The sequence below is a fragment of the Anopheles darlingi genome, chromosome 2 (assembly GCF_943734745.1).
Source record: "Anopheles darlingi chromosome 2, idAnoDarlMG_H_01, whole genome shotgun sequence".
NCBI classification, from domain to species: Eukaryota; Metazoa; Arthropoda; class Insecta; order Diptera; family Culicidae; genus Anopheles; species Anopheles darlingi.
The window spans coordinates 14574272-14601771 of record NC_064874.1 but is presented as its reverse complement, the minus strand read 5'-3'; the positions used below and the strand labels follow the sequence as shown (position 1 = coordinate 14601771).

The 27500-nt window shown below is 50.9% G+C and overlaps 6 protein-coding genes across 13 annotated transcripts in view; 2 read left to right on the top strand and 4 right to left on the bottom strand.

The window, feature by feature from the left end:
* The window catches only part of LOC125951705 (neurogenic locus notch homolog protein 1-like), a 4749-nt gene extending 311 nt beyond the window's left edge, over nucleotides 1-4438 (bottom strand). Inside the window, exons 1-3 of the mRNA XM_049680688.1 lie at nucleotides 4387-4438; nucleotides 3907-4199; nucleotides 1-3792 (exon numbers count right to left, since the gene is read on the bottom strand). The exon at nucleotides 1-3792 is cut by the window's left edge and continues 79 nt beyond it. Coding sequence (XP_049536645.1) covers nucleotides 1-3792; nucleotides 3907-4199; nucleotides 4387-4438 — 4137 coding nt within the window. The remainder of the gene's footprint in view (nucleotides 3793-3906; nucleotides 4200-4386) is intronic.
* A 154-nt stretch (nucleotides 4439-4592) lies between these two features.
* LOC125951700 (uncharacterized) lies at nucleotides 4593-6408 on the top strand. Its single transcript, XM_049680682.1, has 3 exons — nucleotides 4593-4604; nucleotides 5338-6112; nucleotides 6191-6408. The coding sequence occupies exons 1-3, from the start codon at nucleotides 4593-4595 to the stop codon at nucleotides 6406-6408; spliced, it is 1005 nt and encodes a 334-aa protein (XP_049536639.1).
* A 1153-nt stretch (nucleotides 6409-7561) lies between these two features.
* LOC125951703 (uncharacterized) lies at nucleotides 7562-9813 on the bottom strand. 2 transcript variants are annotated; one of them, XM_049680684.1, is made up of 2 exons: nucleotides 9713-9813; nucleotides 7562-9023 (listed from the first exon to the last, which is right to left on the bottom strand). In XM_049680684.1, exon 2 carries the CDS (start codon nucleotides 9021-9023, stop codon nucleotides 7581-7583), a length of 1443 nt encoding a protein of 480 aa, XP_049536641.1. In that variant the 5' UTR covers nucleotides 9713-9813; the 3' UTR covers nucleotides 7562-7580. The 2 variants fall into 2 exon arrangements, with proteins under 2 accessions (XP_049536641.1, XP_049536642.1); XM_049680685.1 differs by lacking the exon at nucleotides 9713-9813 and adding an exon at nucleotides 9437-9462.
* A 574-nt stretch (nucleotides 9814-10387) lies between these two features.
* On the bottom strand, nucleotides 10388-11457 carry LOC125958717 (uncharacterized). Its single transcript, XM_049691718.1, has 4 exons — nucleotides 11383-11457; nucleotides 11207-11321; nucleotides 10587-10962; nucleotides 10388-10510 (listed from the first exon to the last, which is right to left on the bottom strand). Exons 1-4 carry the CDS (start codon nucleotides 11399-11401, stop codon nucleotides 10388-10390), a joined length of 633 nt encoding a protein of 210 aa, XP_049547675.1. The 5' UTR covers nucleotides 11402-11457.
* A 5112-nt stretch (nucleotides 11458-16569) lies between these two features.
* LOC125950239 (myosin light chain kinase, smooth muscle-like) lies at nucleotides 16570-26255 on the top strand. 7 transcript variants are annotated; one of them, XM_049678036.1, is made up of 10 exons: nucleotides 16570-17237; nucleotides 19334-19999; nucleotides 22052-22949; nucleotides 23031-23370; nucleotides 23440-23769; nucleotides 24017-24297; nucleotides 24362-25241; nucleotides 25334-25774; nucleotides 25860-25959; nucleotides 26046-26255. In XM_049678036.1, coding segments are annotated over exons 2-10 (3618 nt in total). In that variant the 5' UTR covers nucleotides 16570-17237; nucleotides 19334-19653; the 3' UTR covers nucleotides 26048-26255. The 7 variants fall into 7 exon arrangements, with proteins under 7 accessions (XP_049533993.1, XP_049533997.1, XP_049533996.1 ...); XM_049678039.1 differs by lacking the exon at nucleotides 16570-17237 and adding an exon at nucleotides 17489-17663; XM_049678037.1 differs by lacking the exon at nucleotides 16570-17237 and adding an exon at nucleotides 17731-18534.
* A 131-nt stretch (nucleotides 26256-26386) lies between these two features.
* Nucleotides 26387-27500, bottom strand: part of LOC125950241 (uncharacterized) — a 4308-nt gene continuing 3194 nt past the window's right edge. The window contains exon 5 of the mRNA XM_049678043.1: nucleotides 26387-27500. This exon is cut by the window's right edge and continues 1490 nt beyond it. Coding sequence (XP_049534000.1) covers nucleotides 27080-27500 — 421 coding nt within the window. The 3' untranslated portion in view covers nucleotides 26387-27079.

Genomic DNA, 27500 nt, shown 5'->3' with positions numbered 1-27500 from the left:
GGGCCGTTGGGCCATAATTATGATGGTACTGTTGTAGATCACATGCTCGTCCACCTTCAGCCTAACGATGTCATCCTCCGAGCTACAGAACGTAGAGGCAACGGCCGAGAACTCGCGCTGCTCGCACGCCCAATTCTCTGACTCATCCGCATCCTCGCAGACCCGCGGCCCATAGACGGTGCATCGCTTCAATCGGGTTTGTTGCGCCACTTCCGGTGCCCGCATTCGCTCGCCGAACGATGGCAAGGCAGCGAAAAAGGGTAAGGGCGTGGTGGTGGTCGTGGTCGTAGTAGTCGTGGTGCTCGTGCTAGCAGTAGACGCCGTAGTCGCCGTAGTGACAATGCTCCGACTGGTTGTGTCTGATGATCCGTAGTACGGTGCATAGTACGCCTCGGAGGGCGCATCGAAGGAGGCCGCTTCGGCAAAGAATGCCGCAAACTCGTCCTCCGTTTGAGTCTCCACTGGCGTACTGGGGAAGGTGACGGTAGCAGTAGGTGCCGTAAAACCGGATAGTACGGTTTCACCGACAATCGTTTGTACTGCCGGGTACGTCGTAATGCCTATAGCAGTACCAGTGACCGTTGTTCCCGCAGTTTGTGCTTGATACTGTACCGGAACATTCACCACCGTTGCAGGTGGACTGTACGGTGTGAAGCAGCTGGCCTGGGTGTAGAGGGTACGCATACACATGCTACCCTGCAGCGTGTAACCGGATGAACAGTAGAGGCTGGTCGTCTTAATAACCGACATACACAGACCATCCTTCAGTTGGGCCGTCGTGCTCTGGCATCGGGCCTGTACCCGCGATACCTTCGTGCAGCGACCGTTCGAGTAGCGGAAATCCTCGTAACACTCCGGATGTCCGACCACACACTGATGGCCCTGGAGTGTGGCCTGCGGTGGGCAGCTTGGTTCCGTGGTTTCCCGCCGTACGCACGTGCTACGCCTTAGCTCGTACTCCGCCGGACAGTTCGGGCCACCGGCGACACACTGTCCACCTACCAGGTTACCGCGCTGGCAAGCCAACTGCATCGAGCGCTGCTTCACGCACTCATTGCCATCGTTCCGATAGTCGGGCGGACAGGTGGCACTCCTGGCGCACTGTCCACCGGAAAGGATCGTATCCGATGGACACTCGACCGATCGGTAGCTCTCCTGGATGCACTCCATACCGACCATCTTGTAGCCCAGCTCGCACTGCGGTGTACCGGTGACGCAGTAACCGTTGCGCTGATTCGTATTCGGCGGACAGTCCAGCTGGATCCGATGCTCCCGGATACACTCGGTTCCACGCTGCTCGAAACCGGGCGCACAAATGATACGCCGCGAGACGCACTGCTGGCCGCTGATAATGAAATCCGGTGGACACTGGGTCGGTCGCTTGTCCAGCATTATGCACTGATCACCGGACAGACTGAACCCGGTATCGCACGTCGGTGATTGGCTCGACACGCACACACCACCCCGTAGGCGACTGTTGCCCGGACAAACGATGGCCCGGTACTCGGTCCGGACACACCGTTGCTCATCCCGCAGCTCGTAACCCGGCTCGCAGCTTTGACCGCCAAGAACACACCAGTTCTGGACCTGTCTGGCCGGCGACGCACAGCTAACCGGACGTTGCGTCGTCATGACGCACTGGTTCTGCTCGAACCGGAAACCATCGCGACACCGGGCCTGGCTGACGCATTGCTGATTGACATACACGAACCCAGACGGACAGTCGATCGGTGTGTGCTTCTCCCGATGACAAAGATCCCCCTTCAGCAGGTACCCGGTGGGGCAGGAGACGACCCCAACACAGAATCCACGCTGTTTGGTGCTTCCAGGTGGACACTGAGCGGGCCGTTCCTGGATCGTGATGCAACTGCCAGCCACATTACGATACCCGGCCGGACAGGTCGGTGCCTGGTAGACACAGCGACCATCCTGGTAGAGGAAACCGGACCGGCATGCCGCCTGACGAGTCTGCAACCGTACACATTTGCCACCCTCCAGAATGCTATCCGCACTGCACACCATACCATGGTACCGGACGCAATCGCTACCTTCGAGAACGAACCCGTAAGGACACTGCAGAGGGATGAGGTAGCGGCGTGTGCAAAGACCCGACGCCATACTGTACCCTGCCGGACAGTGAGCTGCCACCTGAACCGTCGATGCCGCCGGAGCTTGCGCGATGGCCGCCGTTTGAGCGGCAGCACATCCCGCAACACAAGGCGCACCGCAGAGTGCCGTTCCGACGCAAGGACTACTACACATTCCTCCATAGCCACCGGAGAGACACGGTGATACCGGTGCCGGTGCAACAGGTGCCATACCGATACACTGTCCATTGGAATAAACATAACCGTGCGGACACACCGGGTATGCGGTTTCCTGTACCTCGCACATACCGTTCATGGCGACCCCACCGGGGCGGCATTGAGCCGCGGTACGGGACAGACACCGATCGTTGTACAGTGTAGCACCGGGTGGACAGACCGGTGACGAGATAAGCCGCATCACACACTGCCCTCCCCGCAGTGTGTAACCCTCCATACAGACGAGACCATCGCGTGACACACAACGATCACTCTCCTGGTAGGTACCGCTGGGGCAGGAAACGGCCGACGTCGTCACACGGGTGCACACACCTTCCGTTTGGTTGTAGCTGAATCCCGGTTCACAGCTTGGTTTGGCCAAACAGTAACCGTACCGGTACTGGAACGGAACGGCACAGGACGGTGGTTCCTTTTCGGCCCACGTGCAGCCCTCATCGTTCTGCGAGGATCCCGGTGGACAGCTGGCAACCTGATACACACACTGGCCCGCCCGGTACTGGGAACCGAAGGGACACCGTGGCTGTTCGATCTGCTGCTGCACACAGACACCATCGCGTAGGTCAAAGCCTGCGTCACACTTCGCTTCCGATACGACGCAATGGCCATCGATCGATAGGCTACTACCGGTCGGGCACGAGTATCGTCCTTCGATCTCACGCACACACTCCTCATCGCGCAGGGCGAACCCGGCATCACAGGAGGCGCCATCCCGCGCCACACACTCACCGCTCACGAGGCTAAAGCCACGGGGACAGTTCGCCTCACGCTGCACGTACCGGACGCACTGCATGTAGGCGAAGTTGTAGTCCCGTGGGCACACTTCCTGGTTCGCGACGCACACGTCACCGTTGAGACGGGAACCGGTGGGACACGTAGCCGGTTGCTTCTCCGTCCGCACACACACACCATTGCGGCGCTGATAACCCGGTTGACATTCGAGATCCTTCACGACGCACACATCGTCCCGTTGGTGCGATCCGGGTGGGCAGCGTGCCCGGGTACGCTGCTCCTGGACACACTGCGTACCGACGAGCTGGTACCCGGTCGGGCATCTCGGTTGTGCCACGATACAGACACCGTTCGCCGGTCGGCCACCCTGTTCGCAGCGCAAGGCGACCACATCCCGCTGTACGCATACACCCTGATCCAGTCGATAGCCCGATGGGCACTCCGGTGCACTGTACTGACAGAGACCACCGACCATACGGCTTTCGGGGGGGCAACGTGCCGCGACGGTCGAATTGGAGACACACCGACCGTACGCATCGAGCGTAAACGGATAGCGACAGTCGGCCGGAACGACGCACCAGTTCTCCTGGCGTCTTCCCTCGGTACACCGTGGTTCTGCCTCACTGTGCTGCAGACATTCCTCGTTGTTGAGATCGTAACCGGTCGGGCAGGTCGGTGGTTCGACGCGGTTCGAATCAATCTGGCGCATTTCGGCGCTTTTCGATTCCTGCTTAAAGCACTGATTGCCACTGACCAACGAGTAACCGGACTCACACGTACAGTTCGGTAGCTGCGCTGGTAGTGGTGCTGGTGGTGGTGGTGGTGGTGCTACTACTACTGGTGGCGCTGGTACCGCGGGAATGTTACAGGCGGCCGTGGAACATCCGGTCGGTACACAGAGACCGTTCTGGAGGAGAAAACCAGCCGGACAGACCGAAGCTCCGATACAGTTGTTGCCGACCAAATTGTAACCCTGGCCACAGTACATGATCCGCTGAACGCACTGATTGTTCTGCAGCTGGCTACCGGCCGGACAGATGATGCTTCCTATTGTGCCCAGCGCTGCCGACGTGCTACCACCGACGGTTGCTGCCAGTCCACTCGTCGTACCATAGGGAACGCCGGCCGCTTGACCGTTAACCGTTGCTGTCAGTGGTCCATAGGTTAGGGGTGTTATGGCGGAATAGCTTGTCTGCCGATTACGCCGACGATGGGTCGTCGTATTGTAGGTTGGCGTCGTAATCCTGGTACCGTTTGGGTAACTCGTGGTACCATTAAAGGACACGGTGGTGCCATTGACCAACGCGAAGGTGTTGTTTCTGTTGTTACCTACGCCATGCGTTAACGTTACCGCGCCACTCGCGATCGTCGCGACCATAAACCATGCTGCCAGCACGATGGGCAGCACTTCCTGAGAAGCAGAGAGGTAGAGGAAGCAGAAGACAACCGAATCGTGTTATCAGCCTGTGGTTACATCCTTGTTGGAAACACTAGCGCGCGTGTGTGCCAGATGCTGATTTGCAGTGGATGAATGTAGAAATGGAGGCTCAGGTATATGGAGTGATCGATAATGAACATTGATGAGCACAAAACACAGGAGAGAGAGAGCACAAAGAGCACTCGGACACACTTCCAATAGACAGCCTTATGTCTTACCGTTGTTCTTGAACGTTCTGTCACTTTCGACCACTTCATGATGTGGCCACCAAGGTCTGGACCAAATCACCGCCAGATTGGCACTGACTGGCTGGCGCGATTTGAACGGTACTTTAAATAGAACCTTTTGGGCGTTCCTGCTGCTTATTCCCCATCCCCCCCGGGGCAGTATCAGCTTTCGGAGGAATTCTACAATCTGCTGCCACAGCTGCCCAATTCTATGCTAACGGCAGCTGATAACAGTCTTGGCGCTAATCCCCTTCCAATACCAATACTATCGCCAAAAACAAAAATTCGGTACCCCGTCTTGGGGCTTGCTTATCATGCGTTGCTATTTTGGAAGATTTTTTTTCCACAAGACAGCATCACAACGTAATGGTTCCCTTCGAGCGTCTTAGACTACCCTTCGAGACTACGGTGGAGTGTATCGCTCATCGAGGTCATCTCGATTGCGTAGACTCCTAGTTCTCGGAACCCCGTAGTCGATTTCAGTGTCGATTGAGCATTCTGGAGGTCTGCACGCATGATTGGTACAATGCATCCTGTTGGTGTCACCTCGGGCTGGCGTGTATGGTGTTTGTTGTTTGTCTTGGGGTTATGTGCTCACCGGAGGACTGCCCATGGCCAGATAGTGTCGAGTTCCGCGAATCTTGCGGCCGTTTGCCGGGACGGAGCATTCGATGTGACGGGAAAGTGTGTCTGCAAACCAGGGTTCGCGGAGCATGAAGGTAACTGTTATCGCATCACTCGCTCAGTAGGCCACTTGGGATGTCCGCTAGGGTCAGTGGAGCGGCTTGGTTTCTGCCATTTTATCCCATTGCCACCGATACGTGATGTTATCCCTGCCCAGGAGAAGGTGATCGTGGTTCCACCGTTGCGAATCGAGATTCCGTTACCGGAGCTGCCGGATGAGGATGAGGAACTGACGCCCGAGGATGAGCGGGATGTCGAGGAGGTTATCGCACCGCCAGTAAGGCTAACATTTGAAAAATCCGTCAACAACCATAACGTTATCAACAACGCTACCAACGTGCACACGAGCAACGTGAACAATGTCTTCGTCCATATGACCCGCAGGCTACCGACCGGAGCAATCCGTACGGTGGTCATACGTAACAACGAAACGACGGTGTACGATGAGGACGTGAAAGCGGGTGGATCGAGCATCCCGGCACACTCCACAACAAGGCCATCAACGGAGGAAACCACGGTGTCAGCCACGACTACCAAGCGGCCACCGTGCTGTAAAATAGTGGGCCCAAGAGTTTGCCGTAAACAGGACGATGAGTGGGTATGTTTTCACCGGAAGCATTACGTTTGCAACGAGGTGTGTACGGCGGACGAGATGTATCTTCGGCCAAGGCCGCGACAACGATGCCTTCCGGGGCACTGTTCCATTTCGGGTACGGGCATATGACCTTTCACGAGGTGGATCTACCCCTTTTCCGTTAGATTCATTTTGGACGGTATAATCTTTTCAGAATGTTCCGCATGTCTGCGAGCGAGACGAAGGTGTCATCCAATGTGCTACAGTTACGACTGCGAGGGCAGTAGTTGCCACTTTGTGGACGCTGATTCGCTTTGCCGTGGTAGTCTGCAATATGTGTGCGTTTTGTTGGAAGAAAAAATCCTAGGAATTGGCGGAACCGACAACACCACCGCTACACCACCCGATTCGTCCCGTTTCGACAAGAGTTAGCTCCAGCTGTGCTAAAATCAATCATTAACATGTCTAGTTTCTTTAGTGTAATCCAAGAGTCGATGAAATAAAACACGTGTGAAAGTAGAGCGAGAATGGACCGTCCGAAAATAACAAAAAAAATGTATTCAAATTAATATTTCTACAGCTTGCAACACCTAAGACCTGTCTGTTGGTGGTACTACTGTACAGGCTGACTCCAACCAGCATATTTTCGTTGGGTTATATCCCCTTTATACACGGTTGGGAACTTCGAATGACCACCATACGGCTTTGGCGTACTCTTTCCCAACGGTATGGAACGGGTTGGTTTGCATCGTCGCGTTGGCGTCGTTCTGGTTCTACTTCTATCAGGTGCCATGGTTGATGCTGCATCCGTAATTGTCGCAACCAACAAGCATGCAACCAGTGCGATAAGCAACAGTTTCTATAGAACGAGAAACAAAAAGGGACAAAGCGATGGAAAGAACTCCGATGAGCCGATAAAGCGTTTTAACAACTAAGCCTACTAGAAATAATAATATCTCTTAGCGTTAGGAAGCAACTTAAAGCAACTGAACTGACAACTGCTTCAAAACAGTTAATTCGTGCGAAGCTCATACCTGCATTCTTGAATATTCCATCCCTTTAACTCTGCTCCGGGTTTGGCTACTCGTTTGAACCGAATCAACGCTGGATCGACACTGATCGCACAGAGGAAAAGGGAACTCTTTAAAAGATGCCCAGCAGTACCACAATCAGTGTCGCAGGACTATTTGCACGCATTACTGATTACAATGAGGTGTACAACAACAACAAAAAATACTCCGTTCGCATTTATTCTTACGAACCGCTGCTTGGCTAGCTTATCAAGCGATTTTACGTTGGTTGGCCAATTCGTCCTCCAACCGCGCCTTTGAAACCGGCGTGTCTAGTTCAAAGACACTTTATTCAGGGTACCGTTTATGCGGCGTCATTGTGGATGAGTAGCCTTTCCGATGTTCCCGGAAGCGCTATGTGAAGATTACATATTGCGTCGAAAGATCGCTGGTGAATGTTTGTCTTTGCTAAAACCGATGGTCCCACGGTAAAGTCAATGTAGGTATGTAATTGCTGTATTAAATGAAATGAAATCCTTATTGTTCTTTGTCAACATTTGAACACAAATGCTGCATTGTGATGTATTTGTAATTTTACAAATTAAAATCTGGATCCTCGTAGTCTCCAACGAGGAAAACTTCATTGTTGTCCACTTCCCCAGAACCGTCCGCGCCATCATCGTCAATATCTATGGTTTCCATCGGAGGTGACGATGCTTCGGTAGTTCTTTCGCGTTGCTCTAGCGAATCCAACTGTACCGCCTTGTAATATGGGTGTACCGCCGGAGCCACAACGAACGGATTGTTAATCTTGCCGGTACAGTTCGTCACCGTGATCTTATCACCATCCGCCACCGCACATTTGTAAGTCGGTGTACCCCAGTCACTGGACGGCTGCTGCGAAACCTCCAAATCGTCCGAAACGTACACCACGTTGGTGGCCGGGTCCACTGCTGGTTTGGAATCTGACTCCACCTCCTTTGAACCCCACACGGGATCGATCAGCTCGTGACCGTAGCAACCGTACCCACAATCATCGAACGATTCCGGGCAATCGCCGGTTAGATAGCACGGTGTCTCGTGGTAGTAGAAGGGACGCAACACGGGACCACGCCGATAGAGTGGTCCCGTATCGAACGCATCGTCATAGCACCCGATACACTCCTGCTGCATATTGAATCGCGCTTGGTACGCCTCGCGGCCCTGCCCGTAATGATCGTAGCACCCGGCACACACCACAGTCATATTGGCAATCTTCCCACAAACCACGTACGGCCACTGGTCAATGTAGACGCAGGTCGGTTTAACGGGCTGCGGAACGTACGCTATCTTCTCCTCGCAGTTGCCCATTGACGGCTGGCAGCGCTTTCGCTTCTGCACATGTATGATCGGCGCCGTACACTGTGGTCCGCAGGTGCGGAACCGACGATGCTGGCAGCGAATGCCTTGCTCCGTCGTGTGGCAACTCTTCGGTCGTACGGCCGTGCAGCATTGCTGATCGGTGGCGGCGTTCTGTGGCCCTTCCCCGTTGGTTTGGTTACTGTAGATGTGGATGTTGTTCACGTTCGTGTTGTTGAGTGTCGTTGGCATGTGAATGTGGTTCGTGTTGTTCACGACGGCCGTTAGCCGGATAATGGTCGTCACGTTGGTTGGCAGGTGGTAGTACATACTGTCGTCCTCCGCACCTCCATCCTCTTCATCATCCTCGTTCTGCTCCGTACGCACGATGATCGTTCGGTCCAGACTTTTGAGCGTTGGCTGACGGATGATCTTAAGCGGTTCCACCGGTACCAGCACCTCAAACGGGCGTTCCGTCTGTATCACAGGCAGTATGGGTTGTGCCAGCGGGCACGGTAATCCCGTCGTCGTTTGACGCTTCGCACGTAAAGCCTTCGTCTCTTCGATGCATTTCCGGTACGCCTCGTACTCGGTATCGGTGCACACCCGATCTTCGATGTCGACCTGTTCGTCGCACGGTGCTGCGGTAATGGGCGGTGCCAGGCAAAGTATCACTAGAGTTACCGCTAACAGATTCATCTAATCGGTAAACGAGAAGGATAAACGAAAGGGTCGGATCAACAATTTGCACAAAAACACTTTCTTCATTCATTCACTATTGATTGGTTAGTGGTGGTTGTGCGAACGATCCGCATCTATGCCGCATCCATCAGCCCCAGAGGCCTCATCAATCAACAGATCAGATGTGCCGACAAGGAGCATCGAATGGTGATTTGTCAGCGGCCAATGAGTCAAACGTCCGCACAAATGTCATCCGTATGTCACCAGCAGCGCAGTTATCACCAACGAAAGCCTCGATGGCGTCTTATCGCGATTAAAGCACTCTAACTAAACATGCTTGCGCTCGTACGTGCGTGCGTGCGAGCGTGCGTGTGTACGTATCGATATGGCTTAGCTGTAGCAACACCGAGTTCTCCAATTTCGATTCCTACTGGATAGTGTTGGCGAAGGCTGAACAGTCGTAGTGCCCGTTGGCGCCCGGATTATGAAACACGGATCAAGCCCGGAAGCATACTGATAGTGTTGATCGAAAGAATGTGTCCTTGGGATAGGCTCCCAGCACACCACGTGCCGTCCAGCTGCTTTACGTTCATTCGCAACCAATTAACTGTTGGCTGCGAGATTCTTTGTTCTTTACCGGTAACCAGTTCGGATCCGGTGCCCGTAAATAGAGCAGCTATGTGGAACCTATCTAAATATGACCTCACCGTTTCGAGAGTCTGTCACTACGGACGGGTCCGCTAGCTTTGAGGGAACAACCTTTATCTATTAGCACCGGTACAATCGTGCCGAACGTTTGGCAGATGACTGAAAATTCTACCATTCGTTCACCTGGTTTTGCCCACCTTTGCAAAGTTTCTTATCAATCCCAAAACATTCGGTACCGTCCGACGGTTTGATATCAGCTTCTTTATCACACTCGAACTTGGTACGAAGCCGGACAGTCGGGCCAAGGTACGAGCAACGAGATCACGAAATTAGATCTGCTGTCAACGTATCTTTCTTCGTGCACACATACAACGTTACGTGCTCACTGTGTTATAGAGAGTTTTATTGATGAAAAATCAACGAATACCAATAGAGCCTAACATACTCACCGGACTGTTATCCGGATGAATTATATGCTTCCTTCTTGCTATTTTTCTGAAAACAACTTAGAACCATCTTATCCAAAATGCTCCGTTTAGATAAGATGGCCGTTATGCCCCAAGGAATTCGAGTCACTCACACGACCAGACACTATTTTCTAATCGGCCTTCTAATGTTTCCAGTTTATTTAATCTGTGTTCGTCGATTTAATCAGCACTAATCGCAAGACCTCGCACCATACCTACTCATATACAACAACCAAACGAGCCAAGAAAGAACGGGATATTATGAAGTTAGCAGTTGTAGCAGATTTCCGGGAACGGTATTTCTCTGATTACTAGCGCAAGAAGATTATCAAAATTCCAATTCCTGAACGACTCAATCATCTTATCACGATAATCGAAGCTTGTTTTAATCTGACAAAGAGAGCATAAAAAGAAAGATATATCATCAGCTATTGGCGAGGCATTAGATGACGCTATGCTTCCATACCCCTCGGGCAATCATCTGCACGTGCTTATTATTTGGATGGCCGACGGTTACAATATTGTTCGAGTTATCGATGGACATGAAGTAAAGTGATCCTTCCGGTTCCGTCTCGTTGAAGCGCTTGATAATCTTCAGCGGAAAATCGAACTGTTTGTAAGTTACCAATAACGTGCCGGGCCCGGTATAGTCTTCGAAATGAGCATCGAAATCAAGCACAATGCCGATATCCTGCCACTTGATGGATGCCTGCACGGACATTTCGGAGTCGAGCAGGGTTTCTGCGTAACGCTGCATATCCAGAGTAATGGAATCGATTTTGGCGACAAACGCAGAATGAAACGAAACCTCTCCATCGATCCGTATTCCTTTATCGGAAATGCTGAAAGAGAAATCGTTGTGTTTCGAACATTAATACAGACCGGAAACAATGGTATGTGTACGGCATCTGAAAGGCCATCGAATCGCCATACCAACCCATTCCATCATGATTAACGTTATCTACAAATTAGAGCACTAAGTTACTACTATTATGAGCAGATTTTAGTTTATGATCAGTACTTGTGTGTGATGGAGCTGATAAGATAAGTGTGCGATAGTGTGAAATATATTGCTACTGAACTTACTTAATTGGAGCAACATAATCATCTATTGGTAGTGCCGTTCCGGTGATGTATCTGGTTTCCAGTATTTCAACCACTCTTCTGGCAACCTTTTCAATATAGCCACGGGCATCCATCACTGCAAGATGTACAGTAAAAGTAGATTTTGGAACATGCTAACCACATAAACTACAACGTACCTGTGGCACTATCCACCATTACCGAGGATTGGAATAGCGGCACCACCAGAAACAGCCAAAAAACTTCCAAAACCGTCTTCATCTTAGCACAGTTAGAGAGCACTGAATAAGGCTAGGGTTGAATTTTGTTGCCGCCAGACCTTCGCTCCAGCGTGGATAAGGGTTATCGGTTTCACATCGATTGGCTTATCTCCAAAGTGATTGTCGTTTTTATTTCTTTTGTTTTGGTACATACTTTGCAACAATCAAAGCTTATCAACGATGTCATCGATTTAAAATAAATCCTTAACAATTTCATTTTCAACACAAAGGTATTAATATTTACGCTTGCCAAACATGAAATTAACACAACTTACATTAGCTTTGTTAGGTTTCTGTACCTGCAAAGGTACGATTTGTAATTTGTATAAAATATATACATTATTTTATCCAACAATTGACGTTCTAAACTTTTTTTGTATCTTCCACTCACTTTGAATATTTGTCAAATATAGAATCATGAAGCCGTTATTAACAAAATAATGTATTATAGTTTATCGTAGGTTTGTCTTAATCCATGTGGGATTTATTTTCTTAATTATCGCTTCATGAACGTAATTATCACTGAATGCAATAACGAATATTTATTATACAACAGATTATTTAATCCATTGAATTAAATAAATCTAATACTCCGACACCATTATCTTTGTCGGATTTTGATCAGCGCCTTCTTTGATTTATCTAATCATGGTCAAGCTGGATCGACGGTTTGACATCCAGTTTTTTTGTTTTTATTTCGTCCTTGAAGCTATCGCAGAGCAGCGTTCCCTGATTTGTGCTGTTCGGTGCAGTTTTCAATAAATCCACACCAATTACATTATTGTTAAACCTGCGCGACCTTCAATTCAAAACCGTGATGCATAACGATTGCACAATCGATCCGTGGCCCAGTTCACCGTTGGAACAAACTAATCGTTTTGCTTCATATGACGAGTTGGGATGGAAACTGTACTTTCCAAATGCTGGTAAGTTTCTGAATCTTTCTATTATATCCATCGATAGAGATAGAGAGACACTAGCACAATGATTACGTTCAATTTCAGAAGAATCGTTCCCTCCTTCCATCGTAAGGTGGCACCTAGACACGATCGAACGGCACTTTAGAAACTTTCCACACGAATATTCCGTTTGCTTGGCGCGAAAGGAGCATTGTTTTGAGTTTAAACTTCTGCTTGCCAAGCGCGATATATACGTTCGGGATCGTTGGTCTACGTTGCATGAGGATTTCGTCAGCAGACCGGAATATGTCATTGCCATCCTAGGTATGGCGATGTATCGGAATGTTTTGCGCAGTGACCAGAGACATAATTCGATCGATAATCTCACATACGTGCCGATAATTAAACCATGGATCAATTATTTCGGTCCCAGCGTGCCGATACGAAGCTTTGATCGTAACCAAAATGGAAAATTAATTACCACACGTGGCACTTGCACTTGTGAAACGTATGCAAATGAAGCAATTGAATTAACAAGAACAATCACACTTGTGGCGAACGGATACGAGATTTCTGTAGCAATCGAAGATGGCTTTTTGCCCAAGAAGAAGAAAGGCGGCCTCTATGTTGGTGACGATTTAGCAGTAACTGGCATCGTAACACAAGCTCATGGTGATATCTTTCTGCGAGCTGTAACCATACAGAGTAACAAACATGCTTCATCAACCGATGAAAATGAGAAAACCCCGAATCTACACGACATGCCCATTCGAAGTGCTACTTTTCCGTTCAATCTTTTAGTGCAATCTCTGTGTCCAACAGTAGGTGGGCTCGAAAGCATTAAAGCTGGTTTGTTGCTTGCTCTCTTCAGCAGTAGCAATGATTTACACGTTCTGCTGGTTGGTGGTAACAATGAGCTAAGGCACAACCTACTGCAAAGCTGTGCCAAGGCATCACCGAGAGGCATTCTGATAGCTGATCCCTCTCAACCGATGGGATTGCATTATGTGAAGGATGGCAAAGGTATGAGCTGCATCAATGCTGGTCCCTTAGTACTCACAGACTTAGGCGTCTGTTGTATTGAAGAAATAGAAAAAGGAACGGATTTGGACAAGCTTTTGAGAATAGTTCACGATCAAGAGGCATCTTTACATAGTTCTCAACGTCTGATTAAAGTCCCTGCAAGAACAACAATGATTGCTGGTACATCGTCGCTTGAATCCGTCGGTTCGAAAGCGTTTCTGGACTGCCTCGCATTACCTCGATCAGTAGTCGAAGAGTTTCCCTTAGCTTTCCACTTAACAGATTGTACCGATCCGAACGATAAGCTTGTTTGCCCAAATGGAATAAGACTAAACCCGGAACAGACTGGCAGCAGTAAATGCAGTGTAGAAGTACCACTTGTGAAGCAATTACGAAACCTTACCGACGAGTCTGTTAATTTTCTGTCGCTGGAGCAGATACGAAATTATATTGGTAAGTCGTGCAGTCATTGTTTGCCACAAAAAGTTTTAATGTTATTTAGCATTTCTAGAGCACACACGGCGCTTTTGTCGGCCCCAGTTTACGGAACACTCGAGAGCGCTTTTGGGCAACTTTTTCGCCCAGTTAAACTCTGTTCCATCGTGGCTGAAGTGGAAAACGGAAAGGAATATCAGGAATATCGAAAGTATGGTCAAGGCCAGAGCAACAATGGATTTTTGTGAGGAAATCTCCTACGATCATGTCATGGATACGATCCGCATCATCGCTCGAAGCTGGTACGATAAATATGACTCTGACGATAGACCTCCGTTGCAGTGTCTTTCAGCGGGCCAAGCACGCACAAAAGTCTCCAATCTCCGGCCGTTTTTACAGTCTTTGCGCCTAAAGGCAGTCTATTCCGGGACGAATCAGTTTTCTTCATCATCACTCCACTGTTTGGCGCGTGAGTTTTGCGGAATAGCTGGCTGCGAGCATGAGCTGATTGACAAACTGAATTTGCACGGTTTTTTGCTAAAGAAATCATGTGGGTTGTATGAACTGATAGGCTAAATGAATAGTTAAAACAGTATAAATAGATATTTTAAGTCTGTGACACACAACAACCGACATTTCCGCCAAAAGCATACTGTATCCGGTTCTCATTTTCAAACACTAACTATGCAACGTTCGGATTCAAATAAAGTTAGGCGGATCAGATTGAATAATAATAGGGTCAGAGACAATTGATTTATTTTTACCATTTTGTTAAATGATAAAATTTTACTCAATACTCAATCATTAATTTCTCAATCAATCATTTTTATCTTGTACGATAGGCTGGGCTGATTCTTCTACATTTTCCTTTCTGCTTGCAAGTTTTGCACTGCGTCGCTTTCGCATCGTGGGATTTTGTAGATGCAGTTGGTTTGAACAACGGTGTCTTCATTTGCAGAGATATTTGCTCAACTGATCGCGTACAACGGGAAGGCGTACAAGCTGGATTTCTTCTATGATTACACCATCGTCTATTCGTCGCCTAAGACTGTTGAGGTAAGAAAGTACCAGAACCGTCGAGCTCCTGAGAACTGGAATCTTATTCATGATTTTTTATATTTTTAGGCAGGCTGGCCATATAAGACATCAGAATGGACCGGGAATGGATTGATCGTGTCTCGAGGGCCCAAATGGTTCAGCCGGCGGAAGGCTATTACGCCAGGATTTCATTTTAAAATATTAGAGAACTTAGCACCGTCCTTTATTCGGTTCGCGGAAGCATTCAACCGTAAGCTGGAGGTGTTGGCACAGGAACCCGGCCGGGAGGCGATCGATATCTTCCTGACGTCCAGGGCCGTGTGTATGAAAAGATTTTGGATGAAATACACATACATACCGTTTAGTGCTGGTAGTCGTAACTGCGTCGCACAGAAGTATGCTCAATATGAATTGAAAAGTGTGCTTGTGAAGATCCTGCTGCATTTCACCGTGCGATTGACTCGGGAGAATTATGAGCTAACATTGACAGCCGACATTGTACTCAAACCTGCCACAGGACTGCCACTCAAATTCGTGAAAAGACGTAAACTAGCTCTAGCTAGTGGGCCATCCGAAATGGTGCATTAAAAGCACAACATTTATAGACGTATCGCAACCTGTGAGACCACATTGTCAACCGCCAACGGTGCAATGTATGGGTTTAAATAATGCTCGGCCTCCGATTATGAATGAGGTATGAATAAAGGCAATTAATTAACTTCCAATATTCTTTTAAAAAAATAGATAATGTTGTCTGCACTTTATGTATCTCAATATGGTTTGCTTCCTACCGTTGCCTTCTAAACCATAATTGTGGAGCATCATCATGCGTCTCCATGAAACGGGCCTTCTGTTTCGGTTAAATTTCCAACTCACCGATCCCTGAATGTATCATTTCAAATGCTGAAACTAAAGACAAACTCACAATTTGTTCGGTTTTGTATTCGCTCGTTGATCGCTCGCTCAAAACCAGTTTTATCGAAACGCTTGAGGGAAAAAAAGAAATTCCAAAATGTCGTATCATGCTAATTCGGTTTATGATTACGTTTGTTGAAAAGTTGATGCCGCATGCATGCATGCTGTCTCTGCAACATGATACCAGTTGATCATGTTGACCATGATTCGGGGGGAGGAACTCCGAACCAGATGGACTTCTCCGACGGTAATAGCCCCACGGTAATCTTAAATTTAAATCGAAATGTATGCCACCGAACGTACGAAACGGCCTACTTACTGCTTACACTGGCGCAGGAAGGCACCAACAGATTAACATTTCCTTTCGCTGCAAGGCCATGCGGAGTGTGGTGTTGATGCGAGACGATCAACTGGAACGGATAAGCCCGCCGGTTAGGGTCCGCCAATACCACCAAGCGATACGCATCGAGCCTCGCGTTCGCGAATGCTGCGAACAGGTTTTGCGGTGAACAGAGCAAACAAAGCAGACAAACAAAAAAAAACAATCTTCCAAAAGAATGTACCCAATCCACCATCAACAGCCCACCCTTGATACGCCTCACACACGATCGTTCGCACGAGATCACGAACACGGCGGCAGATGGTAAACGTTCTCGCCAACGAAGGAGCCCGAGGCCAACGAAAGCGCTTACCGTCCGCCAGTGTGTGGTGCGTATAAGGGCATGGGGGAGATCGTTGCGTCCGTGCGTCGTCCTCTCCTAAGCCTCGCACTAGCACTACAGTGCCACAGTCTACAGCGTACTTCCTCGCGATCGTGAATCGTGAATAACGAGACCTTCCTGTGTGAACCCTTCCTTCCTTCCTTCCTTTCTTTCCAACATCCACACCGAGCGAAGGAGACGGAGGGGGAGTTACGGCGCCAAACGACTTTCGTAACATTTCCTCGACAGCATCCCCTCCCCCCTGCTCCAACCATTGTACCCAATTTGGTGCCTCACCCACACCACCCGCGTGCTGTTGCTGCTGCTGCTGCTGCTGCTGCGGGTGGCGCCAGATCTCTCCTCCAGCCGTACTCAGCTCGGCAACTCCCCGCGGCCGTAATCGTCGCGAGACTGTCGACCAGCGTGGTCACGGTGTGGCAAAAGGGCTGTTGTTGCTGTTCGACAACGAACCCGCAACAACGCAACTGCACAACTGAACCGTTATAGCGCCATAAGTGATCGCAGTGGTCGCACGTGAAGTTGCGCGAAGTTCTACTGCGTTAAAGTAGTATTCCTCCCCCCGGCGGTGTGCGATCGAACGAGAAACAGAGCGAGAGAGAGAGAGAAAGAGCACGCGAGTGTAGTGCGCCGTCCCAGAGCCGGGCAAGGTCAACCGCAAGAAGGAGTTGTCGCGGCAAGGGCGGCAGCAGTGGCGGCCGTGTGGCAGCGGCAGCAGGTTTTGACGCCGACATTACCATTTGTGGTACGTTATTTATCGTTTTTCTACAGCCGGTCGCCATCGCTATGGGAGGAGTGCTCCCACTAAACGCGACTTCGACGACAACGACGACGACGACGGCGACGACGACTCAGTTTGATTAGCCGTTTGCTGAATGCGCGTGTAAATTATGCACCCAAAACCCCTACGTCGTCCACCTGATTGCTAGGTGTCACCGGAATGATACGGTTTGGCGCTAGATCGTTCAACACCTTGTTCTAGGGGGGTGGGAGCTGAGGAGTTGCTGCTGCTGCTGCTGCAGCGCGCAGTCTTGCGAAACGTATGCGTCACACACACGCGAGACCGTAACGAGTGGCGCTGTAGTGGCGGTGGAAGCGACCTGCGCATCTAGTCTTCTCAGGGAAGTCAGTCAAGTTCTGCAACCAGCAGCTGAAGTTGCTAAGATCGTTCGTGAGTGTTCTCTAGTGACGGGTAGTAGTAGTAGAAGGCCAAGTTTTGCGAAATAATGTAGCGAACAGACGCTGTACGCATCCGCCTATATAGCATCCAAATGGCGGATACTGCGAATTGAGATCGATAACGAATCAATTGATTGGCGGGATATCAAGTGACATGCAACTGGTGCAACTGTGTAAACGGTGCGGGTTTCGATCGAACGGCCACATACTCAGCCGCAGTAGTACACTTTCTCGTCCCATGTCACACCGTGGTACCGTGGAGGGTGGGGAACATACAACCCCTTTGCCGCCACTGGAGTTGCTCGCCCTTTCTTGCCGTTTGTCTTATCACCCCTTTGATACTTGAGTCATCTGGCGAGCACCTTGCACACCGAACGTACACACAGCATCTAGGGCAAGTAGCATCGGTTATCACTCTCTCTCTGTCTTGCTCTCTCTTTTGCGCACTGGCCACTAGGGCGTACATCCCCTCTCTTTCACTCGGGGCTACCTTTCTTCCCTTTTTTGTCCCTTCGATCGAGTGTGGCGCGGTGGCGGACTCATTACGTCAATTTGCGATCGATTAGATCGCGATCGCGCGGTTTCGTACAGCCAGCCAGCAAGCCAGCCATCGCTCGGAGCTCGCGAACTCGATCGTGCGATCGCGGTGGCGCAGCAGCAGCAGCAGCAGCAACAGTTCGGTTCCAAACCGGGTTGGCGCAGGGCAGCGCACACACTAGCTTCACGACTCTTGCCGCAGCGTGACTCCGGCCTGCAGACGCTGGTGCTGGACAGTTTGAAGTTCTTCGTCTGGTGTCTTCGGTGATCCAGGAATCTTCCGGAGTTCCACAACACACACACACGGAATTGGATTAATTAATACGGTGCGTACGTGGTGTCTGCGTCGTGCGTCTTGGCGCCAACTACCGGGGAAAGAACGCGGATCGTGTGTTTTCGCTGGTCGATTGGCAACAGCCGCAACAGTCGCAAACAGTGCCGCCATCAACCGTAACGAAGAAGGGCCACGCAGACGCAGACGACCGGCGGACCAAGGACCTTCTGTGGCCAATCTGTTCCGAAAAGGTTCGTTTGTGGTGCCCCGGGAAGGGAAAGTGTTACGCCGGAAGTGATCGTTCGACAGGGTTCGGTGTAAAGAATCGTTTAGCGTACGCCGTGAGACCACCGGCCCCGCCACCTGGCCAGTGATGAGCCGCGAGGCGCGCTGAGGCTCGCCCAAAAGCCCAAAAGCCACGCGCATGTCGCAAAGTCGAACGCGTCAGCGTCAGCGCCAGCGCCAGTGACCTTTACGCTTTTGGCTGGCTAACCACGGCATCTGTGGTGAACCAAGGGTTTGTCCGGCGGGCTGGGTGGGGAGGGATTTTTGCGGTTTGGAACCGCACGGTCGGTACCGAAGAGTGTGCTGCGCGCACAAGGTTACGCACGGGGCTGACCACGGTGCCAGCGAGCCTGCCAATCTGCGATCCTCTCGCGTGGCTAAAGTATCTGGAACGGGAGAGAGCTCCGGCTCCGGGCAGGTCCGGACAATCGGTGTGCTGGGGGTAACGGGGCTAAGTGGCTAAGGGGCGGCTGACTCGCTCGGTGACTTTGGACCAAAAAGGGAGCGAGAGTCGCACCGTGAGCGTTGCGTCGCTTTCACCGCGCGTTCGTTCATTCCCTTTCCAGGGCATAAACAGGGCGCCAAACCGGGCGGGCCAAGCAGCGTGACAACAACGACAGTGCGACCGCAGACTCCGGCAACCCCCAGCGCGGGGTGGGCCCAGGGGGAGGGGATAAGTGCATTGATGTGTGTGCGTGTGTGTGTGTGTGTGTGCGCGTGCGACCGCGACGAGGAGGAAACCACCCCAGGTACCGTGTTTTGTGTCGTAATCAGTAGCAGCAGTAGCAGCAGCAGCAGCAGAAGAGATCATCGAGTGAGTGAGAAAGAGAGAGAGTGTGTGTGCGTTTGAGTGAGTGAAGAACGCCTCAAGGGTTGCGCGGTCATCATGAGTGTAGTGGGTCACGGTGGAGGTGGAGGAGTGCCACCGCAGGTCACCAAACTGCACCGCACGATCCGCTGTACCGTGGGCGAGGAATTCCGACTGGAATGCGACGTCCGAGGTTCGCCCACGCCACGCATCAGCTGGGAGAAGGACGGTGTGCGCGTTATAACGGACGGTACAGCTGCTGCTGCTAGTAGTGCTGGGCAGGGCAGTGTGGCCGTCTTCAGTGGCACGAGGGCTACGCTCAAGGTCGCGAGCGCTCGTCGTGACCAGACGGGTTCGTATCGGTGCGTGGCCGAAAACGCACACGGCACTGCAGCGGCCACCGTGCACGTATTCGTCGTTGGCGGTGAGTAACGGAAGAAAGGGGGTGGGAGTTTTAGGTTGAATCTTCCGGATTTTACGTAGACTTGGGTTTCTTTCTTCTCTCCCCTCCGATCGTTTGAATCACTCATTAGCGGATTAATGGTGATAATTGTTTCGACTTCTGATACGGTCGCGATCGTGTCGCTTCGCGTTGGTTTGAAGGTCAGCTGTTTGTCGATCGATTGCATTTCCATGCGATATGCAATCTTGCGTCGTCTTATATGCTGTTGCATAAGATCAGTTTTGCACTTCCACCTTTATAGACGGAAGTAAATAAAGATTTATAGCTGAAATTTTATCTGCTGATAGTTTACGTCGGCTACAAATCGTTTTCATCAACTTCTGCAATCGGCCTTTATGCACGAATGGAATTGATCTGCTCGAGTTCTTCCCAATATCCACTTCTATCCGGGTTTGACTAGCTGATTCTTAGATGGTTGAAGCAACTTTTGCATCGTTTGAATCGATCTAGTTTCCGAGATGCCGTTTATATACCATTAGCACAATTGATCCGCAGATGTGTTTACCGATTAAAAGTTTACCGAACGTTCAGTACCTTGCTGAAAACGTGAAAAAAAAAACAATGTTTCCTTCTCTGCCCTGCTGTAAATCCATATATATTCGCGAAACAATTACTACATCGTAAACCCGGCACCAAGAATGTACCAGAACATTTGCCAAGCTGGAATACATATTTGCTTAACTGTACCCGTCGCTGGCGTGTTGCAAATGGGTCACGTACCACATCAGTGGTATCGCTGCTTCATCATCATTCATTCACATTCCCTGCCTTGAGTTGAATGACAAACGGAACCGAGACGCTTCATTTTGATTGAAGGAAAAACCTTCAAATTTGCTGGCTGTTCCTTATGTGTCAGAATTGATGCTGTTAAGATGCTCGAGAACTAATATATGCAAGCTATACATTTCAACCTGAAGTGTCTCACAAGTAACCTCCGATGGAATGTAATGTCCGCACAATAAGCAATAAATTTGAGTTAACTCCAAGCGGATACTCTTCCGGTGATACCGGGCGCTTGTTTGGGAAACATTTTTTTCCTCTCGCTCGGTGCCCAGCGAAGGCTCCAATATCACTCTCCCAGGGCAGCAACAATCGCAGCGGTGTGACATTGAGCAGGAACACCGCCGGATGGCGATGGAGTGTGAACACGCGCCAAAACTGCGAAAGGAGCGAAGTGAACGTGCTGGGAATATTGACACGTCCTGGACAGCGATATCTTTGCGAACCCAAAAACTAAAAAAAAAAAAAGCAAAAAGAAGCACTAAAAGCGACGCCATTTCTCAGCATAATGTCAGATGCTCTTCCCCGAATAAGGAGCGAATGACATTGTTTCCTTAACCTCTCGCACCATGGGGCACGCAGAGGCTCGCTAGCAATTCGAACGAACGAACGAACGAACCAGCATCCGACAATGGCAATCCATAAAGTACGACCTTCTCCGTGCAGGAGATTCGGAACGTTGTCGCCGTACCGGCGGTACTGTTGGTGCCCTTCCCCCCCGTCCGCCTTAAGAACCGGAGAAGAGTGTAGTGGCCCGCGTCATGGTCGTGGGGCCGCGCAGCGTCTGATGTACATTGCACTCGATCGTTTGGTGGCATTTTAGGCGCGATCTTGGTGCGGTATTGTCGCCGTTGACACCGACGGCCATCAGGCAGACACTGGCCGAGCCCGGCCATCTACACCAAACGCGCCCGAAAAGGGGTCGAAAGCGCTCTTTGGCCTTGTCGCAAGCCATAGTGTCGTTTGCGGTTCGCGGGTTCCGCACGCAGGTTCCATTGTTTGCTGGGTAACAGTGGGAGTGAGTCATCGGCGCGAACGATGGCGCAGCACCAGAGGGAGGGGGCGAGAGGGATTCCTGTCGAATGACTCTGGCCTCTATCGTCACGAGCGATGAAGATGTCATACGTTTCCTGAGCATTCGTGCGTGCAGAGCGCCTCTCAACCGTACCTACAACCATTGTGATTCATCTTCTCACCCTCTCACCCCCCACCGTGGGTTTTTCTCTTCATCAGATCCGCGAGATGCGAACGGCCGTACGATGATGCTAACGACAAAGACCGCGGCAGCACCGAACGAGAAGCCCATCAGCGAAGAGGCTCAGAGTAACAGTGGCACCGTGCCACTCAAGTTCATCTACGTGCCGCAGAAGATCGAAGCGTACGAGTACGAGACCGCCGTCTTTCAGTGCATCATCGAAGGCTATCCGACGCCCCGGATGTCCTGGCAGCGGAACGGGCGGCCACTGAACGCGTCACGCAACATCTCGATCCAGAGCAAGGGTTCGCTGTGCACGATGAAGCTGCAGAACGTGACACCGAAGGATGCGGGCCCGTACCAGCTGGTGATCGAGAACGATAACGGCCGAGTGGAGCGTACGATCGAGCTGCTGGTGCTCGAAAAGATTCGCACGATCAATCGCATCAAGCGGAACAGCGTTCCGGCTACGAGCGGTATCCGGATCTACCGGCACATCAACGACTATGCACCACGGGTGGGCGAGTACATTCTGCTGAACGCCGAATACTACGCACCGTCCATACCGAGTGTCCGCTGCTTTCACAATGGACGCGAGGTGGACGATGGTCGGATCTTTCATCGGAGCGTTAGCCAGCGGAACCTGTCGCTGATACTCGAGAAGGCGAAACCGTCCGATTCGGGCACGTACACGTGCATCCTGGAGACGATCGACGGCTGCATCAAGGTGATGTCGGCCGAAATCGATATACAGGAGGCCGGGCGCGCCGGCGGACCGATCGACAAGATAGCTCGGGTGGTTCGCGAACTGCCGAAAGTGATCACCGTGACGGAGGGCAACGAGGTGGAGCTGACGCTCGAGCTGCACTGCCCGGAGCTGTTCAAGTTTGTCTGGAAAAAGAATGGCCGCCCGATCAAGGATTCGGTGGATTTTGCGTAAGTAATCGACCGTGATTGTTTGGTGAGCGGTTCTATCTCCTTCCCTTTCATTTCGCTGTCTCTATCTCTCGCCGACAGCTACATCGACCATGGCAACGGAATACTGGGATTACGTTTGAAGGACCCCTTCCTCGATGACGCCGGACTGTATGAGTGTATTATCGAAACGGGGAAGCAGCAGCTAACGGCCACCTGCTACCTGGATGTGCTCGAACTGGAACCGGAACCGACGGAAAATGGTCAACCAGCACAGTGCACGGAGGTAACGGGCGCCAAATTTCTACGCTTTCCACTCTCGCAGATCGCCATCGAGGGCGATAATGTGGAGGTATACGCTTGCATCCAGCCAACCCCAGACATCCGGCTCCGCTGGTACGTACGTGGAACAGAGATAACCAGCGCGAGCAAAGGATTTTCGGTAAGGAAGCATCAGCCTAGCGTTAGGAGTGTACAATGAGAATAGCTAATGGTTGCGCTACATTCACAGATCGAATCTCGCGACGATGGTTACCACACTTTGCGGATATTCAACGCTGGCTACAAGCAGAGCGGAGAGGTGAAGTGTTCGCTGTTTCGCTCGACAACCGACACTAGCGTGGCCGCGGCCGTGACCAGTGCGTACGCGGATCTGTGCGTACTGCCAAAAGCCTACGCCAGCGCTGGCGAACGGAAGGAGATCGAACGGTACAGTGGCGGAGGCCAGAAGCTTCGCTTCTTGCACGGTCTACAGGATGAGGTAGTGCTGCAGGGGGATGATGTGATCATCGAGGCCTGCTTCCAGGGACAACCGCTGTCACAGTTACGCTGGAAACGATCGGTAAGTAAGTAACAGCAAGTAGTTAGCAAAGCAAGACACTATAGTGCCTCCAGATGGTGATAGAGACAGTAACATGTTAGTGATAGTCGTTTCGTCACTCTTTGGCCTCCAGTTTTATGGGCCCAATTGTTATCTGTTCGTCATTCGTTTATGCTTATTGCGATATGCAAATCGACGGGCGGGCTTGATAAACACGATAAGACGATCGATCAATAGTATCATAATTTATCGCCCAATCCCTTCATAGGATCGCTACATCATGGATGGCAACGCGACAACGTGCAATCTTCCTGGTCGAACCCGTTTACTGCTGAAAAGTATCGAAGCGGCGCAAGGTGGACGGTACAGCGTACAACTCGATTCGGCGGCACCCGAGACGTTATTATCGATGTGCTTGCGCGTGGAATCTCCACCCGAACCACCGGCAGGGCGACCAACGGTGACAACCGTTGCCCACGGGACTACTGCCCTCTCCGTTTCCTGGAATGCAGCTCCGTATGATGGAGGAAGTGCCATAACTGGTTTTGTGTAAGTGTAGCTCGTCGGTCGTGACCCGGACCACTTGTTTGACACCGACTTCTTCCTCGTTCAGGATCGAAGTGGAGCGGTATGATGAGGGGCAGCACCAGTGGACCTGTGTCAAGCGCGTTCCCAACTCGTACTCCTGCGTGGTGGATAATCTGGAACCAGCGTACCGGTACCGGTTCCGGATACGGGCGGAAAATGTGCACGGTTCCAGTAATCCAACACCAGCGAGTGAACCGATAGCACCGGTCGCCGACTACACATCCGCGACAGAATCAACTGTTGCTGCCGCAACGAATGGTAATGTTTCAAGTGGTGGTGGAGGTAGCGGTAGAACCAATCGTCCAGCCCACAAGAGTCCAGCTTCGAGCGGGGCCAGCATCTGCAGCAGCATTGGCGATGGAGGTGAGCTGACGATTGGCAGTGGCCCGATGAGCAGCGACGGTAGCGGTCACATCGAGGAGGACACACTGGCTACAGCACCGTCAGCGGTATCATCGATAGTATTTCCGGTCGATGGTGTGTTTGCGGAACAGTTCGAGGTCGTAAAGGAAGTCGGCAAAGGTCGGTTCGGGGTCGTGTATAAGGTCGTAGCACGGGGTGATGGTACCGTGCTGGCCGCTAAAAAGGTAAAGTGCATACTGAAGAAGGACAAGGAGCGGGTCTGGCAGGAAACGGCCATCATGCAGGGCTTGGAGCATCCGAAGTTGTTGCGGCTGTACGCAACCTACGAACTACCGAAAGAGATCATCATGGTAATCGAGTACATCTCTGGAGGTGAGCTGTTCGAACGGGTCGTTGCGGATGACTTTACGCTCACCGAGAAGGACTGCATCATCTTTGTGCGCCAAATCTGCCAGGGGGTAGAGCACATGCACAGTCGACAGATTGTGCATCTTGACCTGAAACCGGAGAATATCATGTGCGCCACGAAAACGAGCCACGAGGTACCTATTGCAATTACTACAGTTTTCGGTTTTGCTTTTGTTGGAAATAATTATCTCTCACACGCATACATACCTCTCTCGATCACTCTCAGATCAAAATTATCGACTTCGGCCTAGCCCAGCAACTGTGTGCCTCGACGCCAACGCGAGTCCTTTTCGGGACGCCCGAGTTTATTGCACCGGAGATCATAAACTACGAACCGATCAGCGTGCTCAGCGATATGTGGAGTATCGGCGTGATCTGCTACGTACTCCTTTCCGGGCTGTCACCCTTCATGGGCGATAACGATGTGGATACGTTCAGTAACATTACGAGGGCCGAGTACGATTTCGATGATGAGGCGTTCGATCTGGTATCGGACGAGGCGAAGGAATTCATTGCCGGATTGCTGCGGGGCCGGCAGGAGGAACGACTGAGCGCTAGGGAGTGTTTGGAGTCTGGCTGGTTGTCGCTCAAGGACGGTGACACTGTCGGCGTGAACCAGATCCGGACGGATAAGTTAAAGAAGTTTATCATCCGTAGAAAATGGCAGGTTAGTTAGAAATCAATGACACGTGGGGTGTTGCTCTGCAAAGAACGAACTTTAATGTTGTTAAAATTCGATTGTACATCACCAGAAAACAGGAAATGCCATACGGGCCCTCGGTAGGATGGCTAACTTATCCGCTTCCCGGCGTGTCTCGGTTATACCGCGCGATGCTGCCAACAATTCCGACTGTGAGTGCAGCCGCTCCGTCACTCCTCGATAATATCCAACGGCCATCCGGCAACCAACGCAATTCATATTTTCTTTCCTTACACAGGACATCCTGGTTGACATCGATTGGCTTACTACTGCGATCCGCGCCATAGAGAACGCACACGACAGAACGTGCTAGTTGGGGAACACTAGACCGACTCCCCATGCCTGCTGAAGACGATAAACGCACGATGCTGTACATGCGTGTACAGTTGCTCAGTGGCAGTTGTTATCTTATTTAAATTCCATACTAATAAAATTGTGAAAAGTTGCAGAGCTGTGTTTCCATTCGTGAAGGCTTATGATTGTGGTTAATAGCATTACTCACAGAATGGCATGGTTTATGGTTACACGCTTGAGAAAGAGCACACATGAAGAGGAAGAGGCCAATTTGTTTAAGTCGTTTATTAAGCTTAACCGACATCAGATATGTACAACATCTCTCGCTGTTCTTAATCATCTTGTCGTTTGTATTATCTTAATCGATAAATAATTTACTGCCTGTACTTGTAGGAGTCTGACATTTTTCTATACAACAGCTACGACATCTGCGTGGCGCGTGATGCGATGTAGCTGCGATTTCATATGTATTTACACGATTTATGAAACTGCCATAAACAACTAACTTCTTCGATTCGGGAAACGAGTCCAAAAAAAAAGGTAGAAAAAATGAGATATACCCATGGCGAAAAAATTGCTTAAAACGATCTTACACAAAGACGAGTACACGCAGTCTCCGTCCAGTCAACAGTCTCATTCAGTTAGGGAATGATGTGTACGGAGCAGCAGACGCCTCATAAAACCATCCCTGCGCCCTTTGTGCGAACCTCGATCGTACGAAGATAGAGAGGCGGTAAGCGCAATTGAGACAGATCAGAGAGCGACGGCCGGCATGACGGATAAATCGTGTCACGAGATTGGCTCAGATTGAGGCGGGAGATCCTTACTAGTATGCGATGCTTCTATTCCTTTCTGAATTCTTCTAAAGCTTCGTTGCACTGCAGCTGGAGCAGGGGTTTTATACATGCTTCTACTCCAGATGAGCCACCAGATGAGGTACTTGCACATGGTTTGCTCGTCGGAGCGGTTTCAATTGTTCTACTGGAGATTTGCACCGGCTAAAGTGTGTCCGGCATTGGCGGTCTCCACAGTGGCACTAGCTCTAGGCACGGACATTCGTTTTCTTACCGATTGATTGACGAACGTCGTGGTCGTGCTTACCGTTTGGTGTACGATTCCGTTCGTGTGTAAACTAACGCGTGGAACCGCACCGTTAAATGCTAGTGGTGGAGTGGCTAACAGTGCTCTCGACACGGAGTGTCCCTGATTTGCGCCTGAACCTTGGCTTAAGAATCCCGATGAATGCTGCTGCTGCTGCTGTTGTTGCTGATTAGGGCGCTGCTGTACGGGTAAGCTACTACTGTGCAACCAGCGACCGTTAATCAACCGATTTTCCTTCAGCTCTCTATTGGCGGTGGCTTTGGGTACACTACTTGACACCGACATCGCGGTGGCATTG